Source organism: Nyctereutes procyonoides, unplaced genomic scaffold (assembly GCF_905146905.1).
Source record: "Nyctereutes procyonoides isolate TBG_1078 unplaced genomic scaffold, NYPRO_anot_genome, whole genome shotgun sequence".
NCBI lineage: Eukaryota > Metazoa > Chordata > Mammalia > Carnivora > Canidae > Nyctereutes > Nyctereutes procyonoides.
The window spans coordinates 15,146,052-15,161,046 of record NW_026575144.1 but is presented as its reverse complement, the minus strand read 5'-3'; the positions used below and the strand labels follow the sequence as shown (position 1 = coordinate 15,161,046).

General features: G+C 35.6%; 1 protein-coding gene across 5 annotated transcripts in view; it reads left to right on the top strand.

Annotated features, from left to right (window-relative positions):
- The window catches only part of LYST (lysosomal trafficking regulator), a 175,718-nt gene that overhangs the window by 96,898 nt on the left and 63,825 nt on the right, over positions 1-14,995 (top strand). For all 5 annotated transcript variants that reach the window (XM_055308713.1, XM_055308716.1, XM_055308715.1 and 2 more), the window contains exons 26-31: positions 915-1,145; positions 2,682-2,848; positions 3,680-3,832; positions 8,800-8,991; positions 10,053-10,231; positions 11,836-12,042. In XM_055308713.1, the coding sequence (XP_055164688.1) occupies positions 915-1,145; positions 2,682-2,848; positions 3,680-3,832; positions 8,800-8,991; positions 10,053-10,231; positions 11,836-12,042 (1,129 nt within the window). The remainder of the gene's footprint in view (positions 1-914; positions 1,146-2,681; positions 2,849-3,679; positions 3,833-8,799; positions 8,992-10,052; positions 10,232-11,835; positions 12,043-14,995) is intronic.

Below are 14,995 nucleotides of genomic sequence, written 5' to 3'. Positions count from 1 at the left end.
CATGCACCGGGAGCCCGACGTGGGACTCGATCCCGGGTCTCCAGGATCGCGCCCTGGGCCAAAGGCAGGCGCCAAACCGCTGCGCCACCCAGGGATCCCCCATTCCTCAATATCTTAAAAGTCATATGAAAAGCCCACAGTGAATATCATTCTCAATGGGGAAAAACTGAGGCATTTACTTACTAATCATAGTAGTGACAATAGCATTTTCATTTGCATTCAGCTTTTAGTTCTCTCGAAGCAATTCTGCAGTATCTCCTTGCTCACAACAGCCTTGAGAAGAAAGTAGGGCAGGTGTCTCCACATGTTTGACACATAAGAAAATAAGGTACAAAACACTTAAATAAATAATTTATTTCCATCGCAGAGGCAAGTAGTATTGGAACAAGAACTCAAGATTCATTCCTTTCATTATGACCTCTTTTTACTAGTTCCCTGTCGAATATTATTATTATTATATGTTAATATAATAGTAATGCATATAATTATACAAATTATGTACATTGTTTTATGTTAATGATCATACTATAATTATAATTAACTTATTGTTAATTTATTAATAATCAGTTCATAATATCTTCCTGTGCATTTGTTATATAAACCTCTGAAGCAGGAGTCCTTTGGACACCTTAAAGGGCCTGTGGACAAATTAAAGCGAATCAATTAAAAACATGAAATTGTATACATGTTTGTTTGAATGTGTGTATATTTACCTTGGGACAGACTTCTAACAATACATTTATTTTGTTGGGGGTGGGGCCTATGATCTTAAAGGTTGAGATTCCTTGCTCCCCAAATTCATTTTTTATAGCTTCAAAATCAAGTTATTAAAACAACTCATGTTGCAATTGTTTTTGATTATTTGGTGGTTAATTGCTTTTAACATGCTCTTAACTGTTTATTATTTATTATAGATTTGATCTGGAAGATGTGAAAAACATGGGACTTTTTCAGAAGTGGTCTGTCATTCCTCTTCTGGGACTCATAGAGACCTCTCTATATGACAATATGCTCTTGCATAGTTCTCTATTACTTCTTCTCCAAATATTAAATTCTTGTTCTAAGGTAGCAGATATGTTGTTGGATAATGGTCTCCTCTATGTGTTGTGTAATACAGTAGCCGCTCTGAATGGATTAGAAAAAAAGTAAGTTTTAAAGCATTATTTAAAACCACATCATCTGATAAATACTTTAGAAAGGGAAAACTTTAATAATAGGTTACATTAGAGCATCCTATTTTTCAAAACACTTTCAAAGGATATTCTTCCTACTAAACTGATTAGAGTAATTAAATTAAATTGAATTTGGAGGAGGAATATTTTCCATCATTTTCAACCAGCTTACTTAAAAAAAAGATATTTATATGACCTACTTAAAAGTATTTAGAACCCAAGAAAAGTTGAATAAATTCAGCTGTTCTCAAATAAACGTTTACCAGGCTTCCACTGTGGTCTTATAAAAATTATTATCCCCATGAGGAATAGGAAATTGAGGATTGGAAAGAGACAGTGACTTGTTGAAGATCACCCAACTAGTAAATAGCACAGGGCTTGAAACTGGAACCTGTCTCACTTCAGACAGCTGTGTTTTGAACTTAAGATGCTCTCCTGCTCTCTACTACCGTAAATGAATTTCCTGTTTTTAGAAGTATATCAGCAAATAAATGGCTGCATACCAAATTGATTAACAGCTTTAAAAAATGTGTGAGATTATATTTTTACTTGGATTTTGTGCCTTTTATGCCTGCATTTATGATGTATAGCACAACATTTTTATTAGCGTAGTGTTAAAATATAAATCTTCAGAAGGACCATCTTACTGCACATTAAAACATTAAACATTATCTGTATTTTCAAGAGAAGGCAAGTAAGTGTATGATTAGTAATTCTCTAGGCCAGGGTGGTTCTCTGAGCAAGAGAGACTCCTTGTGCTGAGTTCAGTTCAATTGTTACTGGGTATCTATTAAATTCAGGATTTGTGTACTGGGCATATGAGAAATACAAAGAAAGACAAAGAAAATATTTTATTTCCTCAAAACATTTAGTCTTGATTATAATACAATATATCACACTGGGAAGAGTTGCCTGCAGGCTTCTTCTAAAAGTAGTTTGTTGCTGGTTTGTTGCCTTTTTTTTTTTTTTTTTTAATAAATTGGACCTACTGAATGTCCTTACATGCTACTCTATTAATTGGCCCAATTGAGGGATAGAAGTAACTAACTCATATTTAATAGATATTTATAAGTGATTAATATGTGTTCAAATCTATTATCTTTTAATCCTTAAAGTAACTATAAATTGCTGTGAAATTCAAAGAGGTTAAGTAATAAATATATTCAAATTCACCTTCTCTGAGGGGCCTTCTAGAACATTTCTGTTCATATCCCCTAAATCTTCACCTTCAGTGTGGTCTAGAGACCTATGTGTTCTCTTGGGATCTTGTGTTAATCTCTGTTGTTACCCTTACCACCACTCACTGTTTATAGTTATCTCTTTGGTCCTCTGCAGAACAGTTAACTTTTTGAAGGAGTTGAAGCATGTTTTCTTATTTCTGTTTCTAGCATGCAGTTCAAATAACCTGCCATAGAGTAAACATGAGTAAATACTGAATAAATTAGTGAATGCTGTAAGAATGGGAATTTAAACTAATTTTCTTTGCCTTAAATTGTTCCTTTTCCTTAGCGTTCCTTTGAATGAATACAAATTGCTTGCTTGTGATATACAGCAAATTTTTGTAGCAGTTACAATTCATGCTTGCAGTTCCTCAGGCTCACAATATTTTAGAGTTATCGAAGACCTCATTGTACTGCTTGGATATCTTCAAAATAGCAAAAACAAGAGGACACAAAGTAAGATTTAGTTTTTATGGATTTGGGAGGAAATTATATAGTAGCCAATATTTTTATTTGAACCTAATCTTTCTTGTGGAAACTGTTTTACTGAAGATTCATCCTGAATTTTGCAATAAAAACTATCCCCTTTAAAAAGAAGTCTTTTTAAATGGCAAAATTTAAACAAGTGATGCTTCAATATAATTGGTAGCTGGCAACACATCATTAAAAGAAGCCTGTGATTTTTCTTACCAAGTTGAATTAAAAGGCTTCTTTTGAATAAAAATACCCTTTAGTTTTCTTTAATGGCAAATATTAAATAAGTATGAAACAGAAAAATAGGACAATTTCTGGTTAAATTTTGCCCTATATATTAAAAAGCCTGTTCTTTAAAACAGTGACATAAAATGAAATAAATTTGTGAGCTGGTATTTTTCCATTGAATTTTTTATAATGACCATTTAGAAATTTGCTTTAAAATTTCTTTTAGGGATCTCTGGGTGGCGCAGCGGTTTGGCGCCTGCCTTTGGCCCAGGGCGCGATCCTGGAGACTCAGGATCGAATCCCACATCGGGCTCCCGGTGCATGGAGCCTGCTTCTCCCTCCCTCTCTCTCTCTCTCTCTGTGACTATCATAAATAAATAAAAATTTAAAAAAAAATAAAATAAAATTTCTTTTAAAGGCAGTTTAAAAATGTTTAGTACTATCAAGAACCCACATTGATCAAAATTTTTAAATTTATATCTAATAAAACATTATTGATAGTTCATGTCACAATAAAATAAAAAACTCAATTTAAAAATTAACATCCACATGGCTTGAAAACATTCTAGTGTCTTCTGTCTTTAGATATGGCTGTTGCACTACAGTTTAGAGTTCTCCAAGCTGCTATGGAATTTATAAGGACCACTGCAAATCATGACCCTGAAAACCTTGCAGATACATTCCAGTTACCTTCTGCTCCCCATCATGCAGTATTTCAAAAGCGGAAGAGCATTGCTGGTGAGTATTGAAATAATATTTTAGTAATTATAAATTGAAGGTGGCTTGACTTTCCTATATTCTGATGCCATTCACACTTTAAAAATATTTTTTAGTTTCAAAGTTAAACTGTAGGGGCACCTGAGTGACTCAGTCAGATAAGTGGTGGACTCTTGATTTTGACTCAGGTCATGATCTCAGGGTGGTGAGATCAACCCCTTATTGGGTTCTATGTTCAGTGGGGAATCTGTTTGAGATTCTCTCCTCTCCTCTGCCCTTCCCTTCCCCTGCTCTCATTCTTTCTCTCTAAAATAAATAAATATTTGGGAAAAAAAATAGGTAAACTATAAAATTTGAGGTTTCCTCCCAGTGAAAACCATTCTACTAATTTCTTTCAGTGCTCTTCTCATTCAGTTATCTCTTGAGCAACTACCATGTGCCAAGCACAGTGTAGATATTAAAGATACAGTGATGAAAAAAACAGATACAGATTCTGCCCTCACAGAGATTACAAATTAGTAGACAAATGTAAAGGATCAAAGTAGAGACTATACAGGGCCAACCTGGTTTACATCAGGAGTTAGAGATATCTCTGAGGAAGTGAGATTTCAGTGTAGATGTAAAGAGTAAGAAAGGAGCCAGCAAGGTAGAGTCAAGAGAAAGAGTACTACAGGCAGAATGAATGGCTTATGTGAAGGTTTCACAGCAGGAAAAAGCGAAGCTTCCGAGAACTGAAAGAAAGTCATTTAGCTAGAGTGGAATACTCTGGAGAGAATGAGGAGCGTGATGCCAGATGAGGCTGTCCAGGACAGTGTGGGCCAGTGCATAGATAATGACATAGGCCATGTGAGGAAGTTGAGATTTTATCCTAGAGGGAAGTCATGACATAAGCAGATTTTCATTTTGTAAAGACCACTCTGGCTTGTGTGTAGAGTGGATTAGAGAAGAGAAAGAAAGGAAGTGGGGGTTCAGATAGGAAGCTATCAGCAGTCAAAGCAGAAGATATGGCTCTCATGTGTTTAGAATGCATGCCACCTCAGGGCTTGCTGTGAATTTAGCTTATACTAAATATAAGCTATGTAAATAAAATTTCTGAGACATCCACATAACTTTATTGCCCTTGCGTATCCTCCCTTAATAAAATATCTGAATGCAGCCTCTCCTCTTGAATGGACCTCCCAGTGGTAACTCTGGTCTTGGGTAGAATTCTGCCTTTTACCGAATCTGGCAATAATGCTCAGCTAACTGCATGCCAAAAGACGACTTTCAAACCACTTTTCCATTGCAGGATTCCTTGTATAGTCAATGACTGCTTAGGTGGAATTCACCCTCTTTTGATATAGGAAAATATGCCTTTACCAGTGTCACAGATCACAGGAGCTATTTCTTTCTTGCTAACATCTCTCATTCTCATGTCCATTTCTCCTGTGCTTTTATACCTATATCCCTGGTTTCTTTTTTGATCAATTCATGCCTGGGCTGACACAGTAGGGCCCTTGCTGTCCTCTGTTTGGTCTGTGATTTCCCTCACAGTCAGTCATTTCTCTCTTTAGATACTGGCATTTTTTTATTACCTTGAGCCTCAGAGCCCTGCATAGCTCCAAGCTTATTAATTGTTTATTTGTTTGAGGCCTTTTAAAGTGGATGGCAGACTTTTAGTCCTTTCTTTAAACCATTCTCCTTTTTTTTTTTCCTGACTGCTCTAGCCTCTCACCCTTGGCTTCCATTTTTCACTATATCCAAGTAAATGCACTTATTGTAAGCCACATTAGGCTTATAGAGTCCTACAAAGTTTGAGCTTGAGAAAAGATGTTAAAAGTCTGCTGGACCAGCTCCCACATTTTACAGAAGCACAGAGGTCTGGCATTAGAGACTGTTGGAAGAAGAGGGCTGATGCTCCTCCCTCTGTGTCCAGTGCCACATCTGCTCATTCCAACTCTGCCACATCTTTAGGACCCATCTCTTAGAGGTCTCTCCCACCAGTTCTTCCTGTTTTCCATACAACCGTTACTTAAATGCTGTCTCTTTGAATCCATTTACAAAATACCCCCTTCTGTGTTGCTTTGTAATCCCTTCTGCGTGTTTTTATACATGTATTTGGGAAAGAGTGTGTTTCATTTCCTCATTCTCAAAGTGTATTGGCTGTGTATATCCAGGTACAAAAGATACAAGTCCCTGGAGCTCCTCTGCTTCTGAGCAGTATGGGTTATAAAAGCCCATTTAAGTCTCTTTGTTCATGATGCTAAAGTTACTAAGAAGAATTTATATTTCCATCATTTAGATATAATGAGCCATTACTTCCAAAATTTAAAGCAAGCTGTTCTCATTAGTGATAAATATTTTGGGGAAATGTTTTCTTCCTCATTTAGCATTTATTGAAAACTGTTGACAAGGGACACGTCCAACCCCACTGCCACCTCCTACACCCCCAGCAGGGCTTGTGGGTCACCTGGCAGCTGCAGCTTCTGTTCCAACCATGCACCACATGCTTTGGTCATTAACAGATCTGCTCAGACTGTGGATGCCAGGACACCCATGGCTTAGGCCCAGAGTTACTTCAGCAGCACTGTTGTCATATCTAGATTTTAAGTTCTCACACTCTTGGAGGAGTTAGATACTATTTTATTGCCAGACTGATCTGACAGCCTGACTCATGTATGCCATTATCCTGCTCAATATCCTCAATGGTTCCAGCTACCCAGTTAACAAAACTTGAATTCCTCAGCCTCTGTATCTTTTTTGGTCTAGACAAGAGAGAGAGATGTCACTCTGCCTAAATGATATCATGCTCTACCTTCTGTTTGTAAACTGATTTCTATTTCTAATCAATATATTTATAGATACCTTTCCATATAATAAAAGTATTCTTTATGTTTAATGAACACATGATAATCTATTATATTGATTTGCCATGATCTTGTTTCCTAATCTTTATCAATAAACAAAGGCTTTTTTAAACTTGTTTTTGCTGTTATAAATAGGATAGCAATGTACATTCTCTTATGTTTTTTTCACTTGTCCACTTATCACTATGAAAAACTTTAAACATCACTTTAGTGATGAAGATAGAAGTAAGCATTAAGTGCTACATATACATACAAACTAACATAAACATAAATATATATGTTGTATTACTAATGATTCATATACAAATAAATTTCCTTTATACTTCAACCATCAATAACAATACCAATTATTAACAATTTTTGATGCTTTGTATGAAATAAGCATTGTGTTTTATGTCCATTATTTAATTAATTTTTTAAAAGATTTTTTTGTTTGTTTAGAGTGCAAGCAGGTGTGGGGCAAAGGGATATTGAATCTCAAGCAGACTCCCCACTATGCGTGGAGCCTGATGAGCCAAAACCAAGAGTCAGACACTCAACCAACTGAGCCACCTAGGCACCCCATCCATTATTTTATTTATTAATCAACCAAACAACCCTCTTTATCCATCCATTCAAATATCAAATATCTATTGGGCATCAGCCACATACCAGGTATTTATTGTTTTATCTGCTTTCATGGAGCTTATCTCTTACTGGAGAAAATGGTCAATAAACCTGTAAAGAAGTACATTTAATATCATGTCAGACAGTGATAAATATCTACCTGTGAGGTGAGCTCTATTTTCCTTTCTAATCTACACTTAACATAGGGAGAGAACAGAGGCTTAGAAAGAAGTATACTTGAGGCCACCCCAGCTGGTATAGCTTCACAGCATGAGTGCTGAAATACCACCTCTTCACTTTTTCAAGTAGATAATAGTGAAGAAGACTTAACATTTCCTTGTTCAGTATATTGCTCTGCCTCTGAATTAGGATTATCTGCTGCTTATAGAGAATGAAAGCTGCCAGAAATGTAGACATTAGGAAGAATCTGCTTAAATTAAATAAGAACATAATCTGACAATATTATTCTTGAATATACCCTATCCAAAATGAGTATTTCTTATTTGCTTTGTTTTGGTCTCAAAGGCAACTCCACCTACCAAAATGTATTAACAGCTAAGAAATACTGATTACCTAAAATACTGCATAAATTAAAATGCTATTAAAATATTTAAATATCTTACAGGATGAGTCATTAAAACCTATCACAATTTAGTCATGTAAGTAATATGTATAGAGACTATATTTGGAAATTGATGTTTGGTATGTTTTCATAATTTAAAACAAAGGTTCAATTCCAATGAAGGGTTCCATTATTCCTCACCTACCAAAACGTCATTTTGGTTCCTATGGTCAACTTCCGATGCCCTGCTCCTTCAGCCAGTTAAATCAAGACTCATTCTCCCTGTATCCTCCTGGATCCACTACTTGTATGGTACCTTTCAAAGCAGGTGCAGTTATGGTGCAGGAATGCTACTCCTAACTGTTCAATCTGAGGAAACATTTCTCAGGAAATGCTTCTGTAGGAAATGCACCGAATCATTTCAATAGCAAATCACTGGAATTATATTCACTTTTCCAATCTCCTTACTTTCATTGGACTGATTTCCACTATCTCACTTATATGTGCTTTTCAAAACTACTTTATAAAATTTAACAATGGTAATTATCCAGAAATAGTAACGTTCTTACTGAAACATGATGTGCTTTAAAAACCTGTTGATTATTTTGGAATACAAGGAAGTGAAACAGTATTTGAACATATTTTGTCAGAACATTTTGAACTACTTACATATACCCTTCTAATTCCTCTGAGCTTTTCAGAGGACTCAAATTTTGCCAAATGATGGCCATCTCACTAAGCTATGTCACTAGTTTCAACATTCTTATTTGGACTTTGAAATCAGAAGTACTGTTATACTTCATCAAAGAAGGAGAAACATCACTTTCTCTGAATCATGCATTTTCCTTTGTGTAAATTACGTTGATATAAATTAAGATTCGCTTCATGGTCTAATACTCAAAAAGTTTCAAGAAAAATAATTTCCTTGATCTGTTAACCACAGCATTTGATGTTTTTAATTTATATACTTGAAGGTCCTCGAAAATTTCCTCTTGCTCAAACTGACTCTCTTTTGATGAAAATGCGCTCAGTGGCAAGTGATGAGCTGTATGTGATGATGCAACGGAGAATGAGCCAGGAGAACCCCGTCCAGGCAACAGAAACAGAGCTTGCGCAGAGGCTGCAGAGGCTCACCATTTTAGCAGTTAACAGGATTATTTATCAAGGTAGGACTAGAGGATAAATATGGGCTTGCTCAGATATGAGATTAAAAGGAAAATGATTTAAGAGGAAACTGATTAGGTTTCAAAATTTTATACAGCATTAATTTTTCATTCTCAACATCACAGTATTTAAAGAATTTCTTATTTGGAACTTGAATAAATATTCACTTCTTAAGTTACATGCTGGCCTGGAGTGACCATTGAGTTTAAAATAGTACAGCACCCCCTATATATTATTTTAACATTTCTTTGAGATAATCGTAGATCCACATGCAGTTTTTTTTTAGTATATGTGCTGCCTGAATAATCACTCATATGGAGCTCACATCCTTAACCACTATTTGGCATTGTCACTATTTCTAATTTTAGCTATTTTGATAGATGTATAGTGATATCACATTGCATTTGCATTTTTATGGGGGCTACCAATTTATATATTAATATATAAACTTAGTACCTAGAGCAACCACTAAAAAGCTATGCAAAGAAATACACTTAAAAGCACTATAGATAAGTCAAAATGGAGTTCCAAAATAATGTCCAGTAACCTCAAGAAAATAGGAAAAAGAAAACAATAATTGTTAATCACTAGAAATACACAATACAACCAAGGCTCTTATCTTTAACTTTTCTCATTTGTATTTGGGGCAACCAGATCCCAGACTAAACTGAAATTGAACCATTTATCACATGTAGATTTAATGGGATAGCACATGCACTAAAACAGCTCTGCATATCCACCTAATGTAAATACCATGTGGTCTTTATGTTTGATTTGTACAAGAACCTCATGGCTTTAATAATTTTGCAGTTTAACACATCTTCATTAATAAAATAAATATTTAGTTTACAATTACATGGCATATATGTTTAAATTTCTACATTGTTTTAGGTGAATTCACTTTCTCCAGTATATTGTTTTCTACATCTAATACACTTGCTACACATTTACATTGTGACAACTGAGTTAGTAATTATATAGAATATTTTTACCAACTTCATTACCATTTGTAATGGCTAGGCATCAGTGTTCTGACTACGTATTTATTCTTCTTTTAATTCAGAATTTAATCCCGATATTATTGACATCTTGAGTACTCCAGAAAATGCAACTCAGAGCAAGATCTCAGTTTCCCAAACTGAAATTTCTGAAGAAAATGTTCATCATGAACAGCCTTCCATTTTCCATCCATTTCAGAAGGAGATACTCACATATCTGATAGAAGGATTCAAAGCATCTATTGTAAGTAAATTAATTTCACGGGACATGTTCATTCACACAAAAGGATGAGGTTTTATGTGTCTACTTATTCTTGAGTTATTATGAGTTATTATGAAGGTTAGATTTTAGCTTTAACATATCTAACACCTTCACAATTATATAGAGAATACTAACAGATATCAGGCTCCATTAATCACTGATGTGCTTGGGTTTCTGTGGGTCACATACAGTTGACCGTAGGGAACAAATCAAATCAGCCAGTACATTTCGTAGATGCCAAAAGTCAATCTAATTCTAGTAGAACTCATGAGTCATGATTCTGCAATCTCTAAATGTAAACTAGATTTTGGTGTCTGCAGGTTTTACTTTAGAGCTGAACGATTTACACAGGGCCCTTAGGACTGGCAGTAATTTGGAGAGCCATTCCCAAAACTCAGAATAAATTCTAAAATGTACTGATTCCAGTTTTAAACCAGATACAGGAGATTTCATCAAGATTGAGTTAGCTTTGGTTGGACCACAGCTGAAGCAGCTTATTTGGTTACTTATTAAGGAATATGAATGGTCAGTTCTTATTTCATGACTATTATATTCAATATTTTAATATTACTTCTTTATTATGATTCCTTTTCTTATAAATTATAAAATCAATCTACTATTGTTTTTTGATGGTCTTTTTTTTTTTTTTTAGTTTAAAATTCCTAAGCCCTAATTTAAGTGACCTTAGCTTCTTAACCCATCGCTCTCTTTTTTGTGTGTGGTAAAATACACATAATATAAAATTTCCTATTTTAACCATCTTAAAGGTATAATTCATTGTTGTTAAGTATGTTCACATTGGTTTTTTTTAAAGTTTTTATTTATTTATTTATTTGTGAGACACACACACACACACACACACACACACAGAGGCAGAGGGAGAAGCAGGCTCCATGCAGGGAACCTGACGTGGGACTCAACCCCAGGTCTCCAAGATCAGGCCCTGGGCTGAAGATGGCGCTAAACCACTGAGCCACCTGGGCTGCCTCGTGTATTCATGTTGTTAGGCAACCATTACCACTATCCATCTCCTGAACTTTTTTATTATCCCAAACTGCTCTGTACCCATTAAATAATAAGTCCTCATCCCCCCGGCTCCCAGCCTCTGATAACCATTATTCTACTTTATGTCTCTATAAATTTAACTTTCCAGATACCTCATAAAAGTTATACAATATAATATTTCATACAATATTTGTCCTTTTTTATGTGGCTTATTTCATTTAGCATATTTTCAAGTTCATCCATGTTAAAGCATGTATCAGAACTTCATTCCTTTTAAAGGCTGAATAATGTTCCATTCTGTGTATATACATTTTGTTTATCCATTCAACCATCAGTGGACATTTGGATTGTTTCCGTCTCTTGGCTCTTTGAACAATGCTGCTGTAAACGTTGGTATATGTCTATCTTTTTTAACCACCTGTTCATAGGGATGCATATGTCATTCTAATTTCTACTACTTAAAAAACAATCTGTAATAAAACATGCTCCATGATCTTCTCTAAAGAAGAGAGCTGTGTAGAGTGGTTAAGGTATTATTGCTTGGAAAGTCTGATCCTAATTCATCCCTGTTCTGATTGAAGGGTTCAAGTAAAACCAGTGGCTCCAAACAGCAGTGGACTAAAATCTTATGGTCTTGTAAGGAAACCTTCCGAATGCAGCTTGGCAGACTCCTAGTGCACATTTTGTCACCAGCACACTCTTCTCAAGAGAGAAAGCAAATTTTTGAAATAGTTCATGAACCAAATCATCAGGAGATACTACGAGACTGTCTTAGCCCATCCCTGCAAGTAAGTATCTTAGCACTTCATAAGTAAAAAGTAGTGGTGAAGTATAAAATTTAACAAGACAAAAACTAAAGTTATAAAACTGTATTTTCATGCCAAACATCCTAAACATAGTTTTCTTATCGAGAATATATCTCCTGAGGTCTTTCTTCAAATGCTCCATACCAGACTCAAATTGACCTCTTTATTTCCCATTTCTTCTTCCAGCTAAAATTAATAATTCTGTATCAGAGCTCCTACAAGATCCTTTGTAGTTTTTTACTAAATCTTCAAGTGTTTTCTTTTTTAAAAGCATTATATTATCCATAAAACATCTAAATTGAGTAGCTCAAATAACATATTTTGAAATATGATATATATTTTTTAAAAAACTTACGGGAAGTTGGGGATCCCTGGGGGTGGCTCATGGTTTTGCACCTGCCTTCGGCCCAGGGCGTGATCCTGGATCCAGGATTGAGTCCCACGTCAGGCTGTCTACATGGAGTCCACTTCTCCCTCTGCCTGTGTCTCTGCCTCTCTCTCTCTGTCTCTCATGAATAAATAAAATCTTAAAAAAAAAAACTTACAGGAAGTTAAAATTTTTAAAAATGGAATGATCAAAATCTACTTCAAAGAATTTCAGAGTCTATAAATTCTATTAAAGAGTGATAGGTGGAGAGTTTAAATGGTACAGTTTAAACAGTTGTTTAGCATTTTCTTATAAAATTAAACATACACTTAACCTGTGACCCTAAAATTCCATTTTTAGGTATTTACCTAAAAGAAATTAAAACATATATCCATAAAAAGGCCACAAGAATATCCATGTCAGACTTTTTGCTAATAGCCAAAAAGTGGAAATAACCCAAATGTCAATCAACAAGAGAGTATATAACCAAATTGTGTTATATTTATATAATAGACTATTATATAGTAGTAAAAGGAAACAGACTACTGATACTCCTACCATAATGGATGAAACTCTCAAAAACATTATGTTAGCAAAAAGAACAACCAAACACAAAATAGCAACATTTTGTGATTTTATTCATATGAAGTCTAAGAACCGGCAAAATTAAGATACGGTGATAGAATTCAGGACGGTAGTTGTGTCCGTGAGGAAGGAGGAAGCAAGAAGATGAATTGATTAGAAAGAAGCATTAGGAAACTTCCTGAAGTGATAAAAATATACTATGTCTTGGGATGCCTGGGTGGTTCACTTGGTTGAGTGTCTCCTTCCATTCAGGTCATGATCTCAGGGCCCTGGATAAGCCCCACATTGGGCTCTCTGTTCAGCAGGGAGTCTGCTTTTCCCTCTCCTGCTGCCCCTCCCCATGCTCGTTCTCTCTCTCTTCTCTCTCTCTCTCTCTCTCTCTTTCTCATAAACAAATGAAATATTTTTAAAAATATATCTTATTTTGGGTAATGGCTAAATGGATGTATGCAATTGTCAAAACTCAAAAACACTTAATATCTGTAAGCTTTACTGTATGTAAATTATAGCCCTATAAATACAGTAACAGGTGATATATACACACAGGTATCCCTTTTAATACCTGAGAAACTCAGATATATCATATTAAGAACCAAAATATTATAGTTTTGAAATGATGCTCTACTATTAAGATTCTCTCAGATGCCCTCAGGGCATTGTCTTCCCTCTTCAAGGCAGAAGCACATCAAGCCCACAGTCTCCTCCTGTGAAGTATTTGAAGGGATGTTCTTTCATTCCTTTATATTCAGCTGAGTTGCCATCCACCAAAGACCAACCCTGGTGTTGACAGTCCTCTCTTTCCCACACCAACTTCCCTTCTCCGTCATTCCATTTCCACTGACAGAAATGTGTTTGTATGGAGTCCAGCTTGAAACATGGGATCCATGGTTGACATTTTCCTCTCCCTTGGATCTGTGTCATCACCAAGGCCAGTCATTTATTTTCTCTTTAACTGTTTTCTACATGCCCTACCCTAGTCCAGACTTTCACCCCTGTGCTCAGATGACTACAAAAACCTCCTCTCTACTTTAAAACCACATTATTGTGCACCTGTTTTTTAAGTTGATTATGGAGACTTTCAAAAATACCTAAAATATCAAACAAGGACCCATGTGACCATTACCCAGCATTAATTTTTCTTTGTAGTATTTTGAAATAAATGTCAGGTATCAATTCATTTTATCTTTAAATCCTTTACCTGTCTACATCTCTGAATGATAAGGACTCCTACAAAATTTGTCATGCTCAGTAATGAGTGTGTTCCTTATTGTCATCTAATAGTGTATAAACTTTCCCAATTGTTCTATAATTTTTATAACTGCTTGATTCTGGATCCAAACAAGGCCCACATATTGCATTTGTTTGATGTATGCTTAGTCTTTTTAATCCCTGACAGGTACCCTCCCCAGCCATGTTTAAAATATCATCTATTTATTAATGAAACGGGTTATTTGTTCTGCAGGATTTCCCACATTCTGGGTTTAGCTGATCAAATGCTTGTGGCTCAAGTTTTCAAGACTTGACTAGATTCTAGTTCCTGGTTTCATATTTGGTTTTGTGTTTGTTTTTTTTAAGGACTTCTTTATTAAAAGTGCTTTGCGTTTTCCATTACAGCATAGCAGGAGACAGAGAATGTCTAGTTGTCCTGCCTTTTTTTTTTAAGATTTTTTTTTATTTATTCGTGAGAGACACACACACAGAGAGAGAGAGAGAGAGAGAGAGAGAGAGAGAGAGAGAGGCAGAGACACAGGCAGAGGGAGAAGCAGGCTCCATGCAGGGAGCCTGACGTGGGACTTGATCCTGGGACTCTAGGATCACACCCTGGGCCGAAGGTGGCGCTAAACGGCTGGGCCACCTGGGCTGCCCGTTGTCCGGCTTTTTGAGACTATATCATCCTGATCCATGCATTATAAAGTTCACCCTCAATCTTTCACCTAACAACCGGCTTTAGCAGCCGCTGATGATAGTTGCCAGGATGCACTT